The sequence below is a fragment of the Oncorhynchus gorbuscha genome, linkage group LG18, assembly GCF_021184085.1.
Source record: "Oncorhynchus gorbuscha isolate QuinsamMale2020 ecotype Even-year linkage group LG18, OgorEven_v1.0, whole genome shotgun sequence".
Taxonomy (NCBI): Eukaryota; Metazoa; Chordata; class Actinopteri; order Salmoniformes; family Salmonidae; genus Oncorhynchus; species Oncorhynchus gorbuscha.
In genome coordinates this window covers 57,646,172-57,657,911 of record NC_060190.1, presented here as the reverse complement: position 1 = coordinate 57,657,911, position 11,740 = coordinate 57,646,172, and the positions used below count along the sequence as shown (strand labels likewise).

The window sequence follows — 11,740 nt, the reverse complement described above, 5'->3', positions numbered from 1 at the left end:
ACAACACCCCTAATCAGCCGCGATCCCAAATACTACAAACCCCAATACGAAAAACAACATAATAAACCCATGTCACACCCTGGCCTACCCAAACATATAACAAAAACACAAAATACAATGACCAAGGCGTGACACTGGTTGATTTGATCTGTTGTTAAAATTTGATAGCCTACTGAGTTGAAGATTCCAATTTCATGACAACAATGCATTGATACTATGGCACAGGCATTTGCATACATTAGGCACAATTTGTTGACAGAATCAAATATTGTGCAGAGTCAGCATCTTTACTTCATTTTTGCTCTTGCCTTGGTTATAAAAAGGCCAGAACTCCCAGAGAATATTTTACTTTACGGAATATGGATCACTGACTATTGAAAGCTCTACCCAAACAAGAGAGGTTGGTTGTCAAAGCAAAGAATAGAATAAACAGGAAGAAAATTCACCTCATTTGCCATTATAACATTTCCCACATTTGTACATGTCAAAAGTGGAATTCATTTTCACAGCCGAACAGCTTTGTTTATTTGACCGAAACAGGGCTGGAGAAAACACACTCATCTTTTTTTCGAGAGGTGCTTCATCACCTTCTCCTCCCCTCTGTCTCGCCCTCCCTCGTCTGCTGCTGACACTGATCATTTCTAAGCGTGTGTCTCTCTCACTCTCTGTCATAATCACTGCTCTTTATGATCACTTTGCCCTCTCTGCCCTTTAAAGATGTCAGGGTAATGAGTGCTCTAGAGGACTGGGTGAGTGGGTTATTTAGCTATTCAGTCGAGCTCACACAATCCTTGTCTACTGAGGAGAGTGGCAGCCTAGTGCAGCACTGAATACACAAGGTCATTAAAGCGAAATGAGCTGGAGGCTCAAAACAGATGAGATACCAATCTGGGCACAGGGGTAGAAGTAACATAGTAAAGGTAAATCTGTCTCCTTCCATTTGGCATGGTATGTTACATTTAATATGGTATGCATTAATTTGTGGATCCATTTGATCTGATATGTTATACATTACAATTCGTATGATATGTTACAAATTCCAAGTTCTTGTGGCTAAAGTTAGCTAGGTGGCTAACATTATCTAGGCTAGGGGTTGGGGTTAGAGGTTAAGGTTAGGGTTAAGATTAGGGTTATGGTTAATGATAGGGTTAAGGTTAAGGTTAGGGAAAAGGGGAAGAGTTCGCTAACATGCTAAGAAGTTGCAAAGTAGCTCGAATGTAGTAAATAGTTCCTATGTTGCTAATTTGATAAAATGCTCAAGTTGATTCGAAGAAGCAACCTTTGGGTTGTTAGACATTTGCATTATATGCCTGACCAACCTCCTTCCTTTTGTTATTGCTTCAGTAACCTTCTGTTTTATTTAGCCATACCAAAAGTAACATATCATACTAATTTGAGTGTGACGGATTTACATTTACTATGTTACGTCTAGTCAATGAGACCAGGCTGAAGATACACCTTTGACAATGTGCATGTTCTCCATTAACTTCACTCATCTTTCTGCCCCTGTAATTTACAGTCCAGTAATATGTGTAAAAGAAGGTTTCAGTGAGAGAGAACTGTTTGCACATACATTATTTGACTGATATGGCATGGCACCTGCAGATGATAGATGTCTTTTAACAAATTAAAAGTTCTGTCTGGATTGTACTCTGAAGGTGACTAGTTTCAGGAAGCTAGGCACATGTCGCACATCACTACTTCACAGGAGAGGCATTTGAACATATTTTTTATTTATTTATTATAATGCGTTTTTTGGTGGAAATGTTAAATTACGAGCCTAGTTGGTTTAGCCACGGAAAAAGTGAGGGACCTTCCCGCAATCCATGATTGGCTGAGATAATGTATTACGCTTCTATAACATGAGCTGCTCAGTATGTGTGAATAATCATTTCTACCGTGGATTTTATGAAAGATACAGTTGCCATCGAGAACCATAAAAGTGTTGCTTACTGCTCTCAACAACATTGCTGCCCTGAATTTAGCAGGCGCTATCGACAATGGTTAGTGGGAAAAAGTTCTGATGGACTACTTCTGGAGGACGATCGTGACTCTAAAAATGAATCAGACATTGAGGAAATATCTGACTTAGGTAATAACAGTTTGGTTGAACCAGACATTGTCGAGTCTTCTGATGACAGTGATGGGGAAAAAACGGTGATCAACAGTGTTGCTGTCACGATAGAAGTTGACAGAGTTTTGAAATCAGTGGAATGTCCGGTGGAAGTAGAGTATGAGAAGGAGATGGAGAAAAGTCTGGCATTTGACTGCATCCGTGACAGAGAGGGAGAAAGTTCTGATGATTCTTATGGCATTGCACAAGGTCAGTGTGAAACGGAGTAACTTGACACAATGGGTCTAGCAAGCTGTACAAACAAAATGGTAACAACACAGGGTGTCTTACTTAGTTAAAGGGGGACAATCACGGACTACATAAAGAAAATCAGCCATGTAACGGACACTGACGTCTTGCTTCCAGACAAACTAAACACCTTCGTTGCCCGCTTTGACGATAATACAGTGCCACCGACGCACTGCCATCTCTCCCTATCCCAGTCTGCTGTCTCCACATGCTTCAAGATGGCCACCTATGTTCCTGTACCCAAGAAGGCAAAGGGAACTGAACTGAATGACCATCGTCCTATAGCGCTCACTTTTGTCATCATAAAGTGCTTTGAGAGACAACACTGGGGCCCCACAACTGCGTGGCCATGCACACCCCTCCAACTCAATCAACAAGTTTAGGCCTGATCACCAACAACAACAAGACAGCCTATAGGGAGTGAGGGCACTCGGCGTGTGGTGTCAGGAAAACAACCTCTCACTCAACATCAACTAAACAAAGGAGATGATCGTGGACTTCAGGAAACCGCAGAGGGAGCATCCCCTATCCACATCGACGGGAAAGCAGTGGAGAAGGTGGAAAGCTTTAAGTTCCTCGGCGTACACATCACGGACAAACTGAAATGTGCCACTCAAACAGATAGTGTGGTGAAGAAGGCTCAACAACGCCTCATCAACCTCAGGAGGCTGAATAAATTTGGCTTGTCACCTAAAACTTTTACATATGCACAATCGAGAGCATCCTATCATGCTGTATCACCACCTGGTATGGCAACTGCACCGCTCACAACCGCAAGGCTCCCCAGAGGAAGATGTGGTCTGCACAACGCATCACCGGGGGCAAACTACCTGCCCTCCATTACACCGACAGCACCTGATGTCACAGGAAGGCCATAAAGAACATCAAAGACAAGAACCACCCGAGCCACTGCCTGTTCACCCTGCAACCATCCAGAAGGCGAGGTCAGTACAGGTGCATCAAAGCTGGGACTGAGAGACTGAAGCTATTTTTCAATCTCAAGGCCATCAGACTGTTAAATAGCCATCACTAACACAGAGAGGCTACTGCCTGCATACAGACCTTGAAATCATTGGCCACTCTAACAAATGGATCCCTAGTGACTTTATTAATGCCACTTTAATAATGATGCTGACATAACTTGCATCCCATATGCATATACTGCATCTTATACCATCTATTGCATCTTGCCTATGCTGCTCGGTCATTGCTCATCCATATATTTTTGTGTACATATTGCTATTCTATCCCTTTACTTACATTTGTGTGTATTAGGTAGTTGTGGAATTGTTAGATTACTTGTTGATATTGTTGCAACTAGAAGCACAAGCATTTCGCTACACTCGCAATAACATCTGCTAACCATTGTATGTGACCAATAAAATTTGATTTTGCATATCTAAATATTCTTATTGTCAATTGCCTAATATGCACTTTTTTCATATATTTTATCGTTGAAATGTTACATTTCTGTTTAACGACTGGTACAGAGGCATAATACATTGGCAAGTCAGGCAGATTGTCGTGGCGAAAATGTGGTTTTATTGTAACGCCCACTTCCGCCAGCCTTCCTATCCGCGGTCAGATTGCGCGCACGCGGTCTTTCTCTTTCCCCGTCAACATGGCGGCATCCATGGCATCACAGGCTGTAGCAAGAGGTTTACACGGAGCAAGTGCTAAGTACTTATTTCTTGACAAATTCAAGGTACTGACATCATGTAAAATGTTGACAATAGGCTTTTCATTACGCTTTTACTGTCACTGAGAACTCACCAAACTCGCTGCTATAGCCAGAACTCACGGATCAAAATTGAGAAACAGCTCGCTGTTGTAACAGTCCATTATTACCTAACCATCGATGCAATTGAAATGAAATATCTTAAAACGAAACATATTTCCATGGAAGACAACTGTTGTTAGAACACTAGAGCTCTGTCAGTAGACTTTAGTCACGAGCATCATGCATGCATTCTAGCCATTGTTGTACTGCACATAGTGATTTGAGTATCAAGTTTAATTGACAATAGTATAGAACTGCTGAATAATGAGGTTATTTGTGTGGCAGACAGCATTTTATTTGCAAGGTTGACCAACTAAAAATAATTAAATCGAGGTGCCTCAAATGAATTAAACTGTTATGTGATATTGATTGACCTTTGTTTTTCCCTGGGAAACTCACTATTCTACCTTTGACCCCAATTGACTTAAATGCCTCTATAGCGTTTAATAGTAATGTCAGCTTTCAAGATGGGGTAATGGCGCAAAGGTTGTTTCCTATTTGTACTTTAAACAGAATGTATGTAGATAAAGTGTCCCTGTTTGACTGATTGTTGCGAAATAGATTTTTCTTTCCCAGTTGCAACTTCAGTCAGGTCACTAGTTTATAATACACTTTGTTAGATGAATCAGAATATTTTTACATTTGGTGGATACGTTTTCTAAGAATACAAAATAGTAACGTGTTAGGCCATGAGATTGCAGAACAGCATGTCAATCAGCACACTAAGGGCAACCAGATTGAAACAAGTTGCATCATATGTACTCAAACTAGCATAGATTGCCGGTGCCTCTTTTAGCCTAGGCTAGTTGGACTTTTGGAGTCTCCTATGTTGACTTCTTCTCTTGTGCTTTTGCACTTTGTGCATCATCACATATGTTTTCAGAGTTATCGCAGTTTGTCAGTGACACTTGGGGATAGAGCATAACTTGGGAGTGGATGAGGCTTGATGTCTTTGTTTACTATATCCAGACCTCACTAATATAGATTCACACAATTATTCCAGCAGTGTTGTGAGGAATATGTTTTTGAAAGGAGGATGGGCTATTTGTGGCCACAGTTTGAAGGTGGCTGAGTGAGTCATAGGACTATTCCCCCTGGTCACTGCTATCTCCTATTGATAGATACAGAAGGCTATATTGATGTAGCTCAATATAGGCCTAGTTCTGCAGTCTAATTATTCTCTCTTCTAATATTAATTGACCTGAAATAGCTGTGTATGTGTTTTTCAAGTAGCCCAGCCTAATTAACCTTACTAAATGATGGAGTCAATTAGCTATCAGAGTTTATTGCTAAATCATCATTGCTGTTATGATCATTGTCATTAGCGTTATTGCCCTTTATCTACAGGTGAGATATAAGGGGGGCACAGTTGACCTAATACCTACTTTTACCCACAGTATAGGCTAGCATCTGTCTGAAGCCCCAAACACAGTTACTGAATCACTTACCATCCCACGACTAGGCTAACACTAACAGTACTCTCCTAGCAAGCGCAGTAGACAGACCACCAACATGGGTACATGCTGCTTGAAAATCTAGTTTGGTATTCTGTGTATAGTGCTAAGTAAGCATATATTTTCATCTCGTTGGTACTGCATAATGAGACATAGCCTAGCTTTAGTAGCTAGGGACTAGCTTCATCTATCAGGAAGAAGGCTTGGGATAATGAGAAGGCACACACTGTCAAGTTGTCTTACATTGCACATCTTTATATTTTCTTAAGTCAAACATTTTGAAGATGATGCAAGCAACCTTAGTTTCCATGGTGTGTGTGTGTGTGATAAATTAGGTATTGTGATGCTGAGACACTTGAAAATGTATGTCAAACTAAAACCAATGATTGCAAAGTTAAACAAACCATACAACTCTATGCCCAAGGACTACATTTACCAATTTCCACAACATTTTACAAACACATTTAGGCATACTTGAAAAACGGTGCACATGCAAAGTTTGTAACAGAATGATCGTTGGCACTGTCACTCTGTTTCCAAACTTTGCATCTGTAATGTAAATGTGTTTTTGTACAATTTTCTATGGAAATTGTTAAGGCGTCTTTGTGCATAGTTGTATGGTTTGTTTAACCTTTTCGATTGCATATCATTAGATAGATGATCTCTTGGCAGATCTATTGTGGTATTTTCTGTTACCCTGGTGTTATTGACAACACCACCATGCCTAACTCTTGATGAAGCAGAGCTCAGCCATTTTCACCCATCTGGGCTAGAATACAATCTGGAGATTTTAAAAATGTCCCTCTGCTTCAGGGGTTAAATCGCCCCCAGCCTCTCCTTGTGTTCAGACTAGAGGTCGACTTATTAATCGGAATTAGGGCAGATTTCAAGTTTTCATAACAATCGGAAATGGGTATTTCTGGATACCGATTTGGCCGATTTTTAAAAATTTATTTATTTTTAATTTATTTAATTTATTTAATTTTATTTTTTTACACACCTTTAACTAACTAGGCAAGTCAGTTAAGAACACATTCTTATTTTCAATGACGGCCTAGGAACGGTGGGTTAACTGCCTTGTTCAGGGGCAGAACGACAGATTTTTACCTTGTCAGCTCGGGGATTCAATCTTGCAACCTTATGGTTAACTAGTCCAACGCACCAACCATCTGCCTCTCATTGCACTCCACGAAGAGCCTTATCTTATAAAAAACAATCAATCAATCTTAATCACTAGTTAACTACATATGGTTGACATTACTAGTTTATCTAGCGTGTCCTGCGTTGCATATGATCGATGCAACGTAGGGGGTTGATTTACCAAAAGCGCATTTGCGAAAAAAGCACAATCGTTGCACGACTGTACCTAACCATAAAAACCAATGCCTTTTTAAAAATCAATACACAGAAGTATATATTTTTAAACCTGCATATTAAGCTAAAAGAAATCCAGGTTAGCAGGCAATATTAACCAGGTGAAATTGTCACTTCTCTTGCGTTCATTGCATGCAGAGTCACGGTATATGCAACAGTTTGGGCCGCCTGGCTCGTTGCGAACTAATTTGCCAGAATATTACGTAATTATGACATAACATTGAAAGTTGTACAATGTAACAGCGATATTTAGACTGAGGGATGCCACCCTTTAAATAAAATACCGACCGGTTCCATATTTCACTGAAATAATAAACGTTTTCTTTTCGAAATGATAGTTTCCGGATTCGACCATATTAATGACCAAAGGCTCATATTTCTGTGTTATTATGTTATAATTAAGTTTATGATTTGATATTTGATAGAGCAGTCTGACTGAGCGGTGGTAGGCAGCAGCAGGCTCGTCAGCATTCATTCAAATACCATGTTCGTGCTTTTTGCCAGCAGCTCTTCCCTGTGCTTCAAGCATTGAGCTGTTTATGACTTCAAGCCTATCAACTCCCGAGATTAGGCTGGTGTAACCGATGTGAAATGGCTAGCTGGGTGCGCGCTAATAGCGTTTCAAACGTCACTCGGTCTGAGACTTGGAGTAGTTGCTCCCCTTGGAAGGGCCGCAGATTTTGTGGAGCGATGGGTAACGATGCTTCGAGGGTGGCTGTTGTCGATGTGTTCCCGGTTCGAGTCCAGGTAGGGGTGAGGAGAGGGACGGAAGCTTTACTGTTACACTGGCAATACTAAAGTGCTTAGAAGAACATCCAATAGTCAAAGGTATATGATATAGAGAGAAATAGTCCTATAAATACTACATTAACTACAACCTAAAACCTCTTACCTGGGAATATTGAAGACTCAAGTTAAAAGGAACCACCAGCTTTCATATGTTCTCATGTTCTGAGCAAGGAACTTAAATGTTAGCTTTTTTACATGGCACATATTGCACTTTTACTTTCTTCTCCAACACTTTGTTTTTGCTTTATTTGAACCAAATTGAACATGTTTCATTATTTATTTGAGGCTAAATGGATTTATATTGATGTATTTATTATATTAATTTAAAATAAGTGTTCATTCAGTATTGTTGTAATTTTCATTATTACAAATAAATAAAAAGAATTGGCCGATTTTAAATCGGTATCAACTTTTTTTGGTCCTCCAATCATCGGTATCGGCGTTGAAAAATCATAATCGGTCGACCTCTAGTTCAGACCTCATCTACGTGCAATCTGCAGGAGCCTGGACATCTGCCAGCGTTCCAAACAATTGATTGTTTTAGTCTGTGACGGAACACATTGACTTCAGCACCACTTCTCTCCCCCAGTGGTCAACTCATGCAGAACTTCTAATCTAAGTTTTCTGGCTACAGCACCTGGTTTTGACACCCTCTCTTTTACGAGCCCACTGCCGAAGGGATAAAAGTAACAATCCAGGATGCTGTTGTCTGTGGCACAGTATCAGAGCCCGTGCAGGATGACTGACTGACTGGCAGGTAGTGTCACAATGGAGTCTCATCGGCAATGACAGTTGTCCGCTCCATAGGGAATTACATTTAAATATGATTTGTCAATAACAATGCGCAAGAAATCGCAATATTTCAGATGGATGGTGTATGAGGAAGAGAGAGGGGTAGGTTGTTTTTTTTCTCATGAATCAAATCTCCTGAATTCTTGTCTGCACAGTGAGATAATCCTCCAGCTGTTTTTCACTGTCGCCTCACCGTGCTGAATTTGTAAACATTTGCCACGTTCTTTAAGGTGTCACAGCTCTCTGGCCCCGTAGTGCTGCAACCCAGCGTCAGTTTGAGTAGGAAACGGCAGGGAGAAAGGAGCTCAATGAGAGACCGTCCTGAATATTTTAGTGGGGGGGTGGGGACTGCGACGACTGGTTGCTGGAACTTCAAACGCCAGGCGGCTTTCCCATCTGTCTACAGCAAGAACACATTTACATTTCCTCCCAGCGAGGGATACAGTACAGTTAGCTATAACTGGATTTGAATATCATTTCGCCAAGGTTAATAGCCATTTCTGTAGCTCGTAAGAGGTGTTTAGGCTTTTTCAATAATTTAGAAGGGCTGCGATCATTCTGAATTTGGCAGCCTGCAAAGCAAGAATGTACGGTAATGAATGAATGCACGCACACATCAACCCAGTCAATTCAGTTATTTGGGATATGCTGGGAAATGGCAGCAGTTAAAATGGAAGGATGAAGAGCAATATTATAAACACATTAAGGTTATAGGCTACTGTAGGGCATTGACCTTGACCTAACCTATGTAACCCAGTTCCTGCACAAATCATTCCAGAGTGAGAGATGGAGCATCTACAACTTGTTCCTCACTCTTATCTTCCCTATAGAACTGACACCTGCAATTATGTGTCCCTATGACGTCTCTTATTAGCTATGATAATGGCTAACTGTCCTATCTGTGGAGACCCAGAGATTTGGGTTTGTTCTCCAGCTAAGCCTGTCTGCAGCTAATTAAGTCCTGTTGTCCCTCGCATTGCAGATGAAGCAAATCTCAATGATCTAAATCCTGTAGCCATGCTCCACTGCTCCTGCCTCCTCTTCCTTCCCCTCTCTACCACAGCACTGCTCCTGCCTCCTGTTCCTTCCCGTCTTTACCACAGCACTGCTCCTGCCTCCTCTTCCTTCCCCTCTCTACCACAGCACTGCTGCTGCCTCCTCTTCCTTCCCCTCTCTACCACAGCACTACTGCTGCCTCCTCTTCCTTCCCCTCTCTACCACAGCACTGCTCCTGCCTCCTCTACTTCTCCTCTCTACCACAGCACTGCTCCTGCCTCCTCTTCCTTCCCCTCTACCACAGCACTGCTCCTGCCTCCTCTTCCTTCCCCTCTCTACCACAGCACTGCTCCTGCCTCCTCTACTTCTCCTCTCTACCACAGCACTGCTCCTTCCTCCTCTACTTCTCCTCTCTACCACAGCACTGCTCCTGCCTCCTCTTCCTTCCCCTCTCTACCACAGCACTGCTCCTGCCTCCTCTACTTCTCCTCTCTACCACAGCACTGCTCCTGCCTCCTCTTCCTTCCCCTCTCTACCACAGCACTGCTCCTGCCTCCTCTTCCTTCCCGTCTTTACCACAGCACTGCTCCTGCCTCCTCTTCCTTCCCCTCTCTACCACAGCACTGCTCCTGCCTCCTCTTCCTTCCCCTCTCTACCACAGCACTGCTCCTGCCTCCTCTACTTCTCCTCTCTACCACAGCACTACTCCTGCCTCCTCTTCCTTCTCCTCTCTACCACAGCACTGCTCCTGCCTCCTCTTCCTTCCCCTCTCTACCACAGCACTGCTCCTGCCTCCTCTACTTCTCTCTACCACAGCACTACTCCTGCCTCCTCTTCCTTCTCCTCTCTACCACAGCACTGCTCCTGCCTCCTCTTCCTTCTCCTCTCTACCACAGCACTGCTCCTGCCTCCTCTTCCTTCCCCTCTTTACCACAGCACTGCTCCTGCCTCCTCTTCCTTCCCGTCTTTACCACAGCACTGCTCCTGCCTCCTCTTCCTTCCCCTCTACCACAGCACTGCTCCTTCCTCCTCTCTACCACTGCACTGTTCCCATCCCAAACAGACTGACGTCATGGTTTGCGCCTAATTGGAGCCTCCTCCAGATGTCCTCTAACTCCCCTAATGGCCGGGACATGACCTTGACTTCCTCTACAGCTCTCTAGAAGAGGGTAGGAGGCAAGGATGAGAAAGTGAGAGAGAATCACCACTGTCCTATCAGTTTTGGCTTAAAGCAGGAACACTTCCCTGAGAATTTCAAATGGATTCCATCATCACCCTATTGGAGGGGTGTGTTTGTGTGTGTGTGTCTGTCAACACCTAATTAGTCCATTAATTTGAAGACTATGTCTTTTTTTTCTGAATAAATCCTGATCTGAATTAGGCTCCTAATGCTTCATCGTGCATGATATTACTACATGATTGGTTTTATGTGGGGATTTACAGATTACTCACATTGGCCTGTTTTTATGCTGCAAATTCAAATCATTCTGCCTTTATGCTCTCCATTTCCTTAAGTGTAGGGTATGTGTCGTCACCGTCACTGCTAACTAGCATGCAGTGGCTGTCTAATTGCAATACAGCTCATCTTTATGAGTCAGAACTAATAGCAAACTGCCTCCTCATTAGCTGGAAAACATTTAACTACAATCAGGACACGCAGTGATTTTTATAACAAGTCAGTGCAGTGTCTACCCACGTTTCGGGCTCTGCTCTTGTAAATGGATCAGGATTCCAATCCCCTTTAACTCTACCCGGATGGTTAGCTAAACGGAGGCAAAGGGCCCGAGTTCAAAACCTGAATAGGAACCAATCAATTACGTACAATTGGCAAACTGGCAATGTGTTAATTTCTTAAACATTTTGATAATGCCCCTTAGGAGAATTCCAGTTAATTAACTTGGAGGCCATCCGTTGGTGCTAATTAGCCAGAGTAATTTCAAAGGGTTAGGGCCTGGTCATGACTAGTAATGAGGATTTTAACCCTGGGAGACGTCTGGGGACGCCACTGTATTAGAAGAGATTCAGAGCTGTATACACATCCTCTGTAAGCTGTCTGGCTGGCTCTATATCCGGTTCAGAAGAGGAGAGAGACTAGCATGATATCGTACAACTTTTTCAGGTGTTTTTGTTAAACAAAGATTTAAAAACATAAATGACTATGCACTTTTTGTGTAGCATGTAGAGCAGGTGTTG

At 42.4% G+C, this 11,740-nt stretch overlaps 1 protein-coding gene across 3 annotated transcripts in view; it reads left to right on the top strand.

Annotated features, from left to right (window-relative positions):
* Window positions 1–3,942: 3,942 nt before the first annotated feature.
* LOC124002942 (succinate--CoA ligase [GDP-forming] subunit beta, mitochondrial-like) overlaps window positions 3,943–11,740 on the top strand; it is a 124,703-nt gene continuing 116,905 nt past the window's right edge. For all 3 annotated transcript variants that reach the window (XM_046310795.1, XM_046310793.1, XM_046310796.1), the window contains exon 1: window positions 3,943–4,067. In XM_046310795.1, coding sequence (XP_046166751.1) covers window positions 3,984–4,067 — 84 coding nt within the window. In that variant the 5' untranslated portion in view covers window positions 3,943–3,983. The remainder of the gene's footprint in view (window positions 4,068–11,740) is intronic.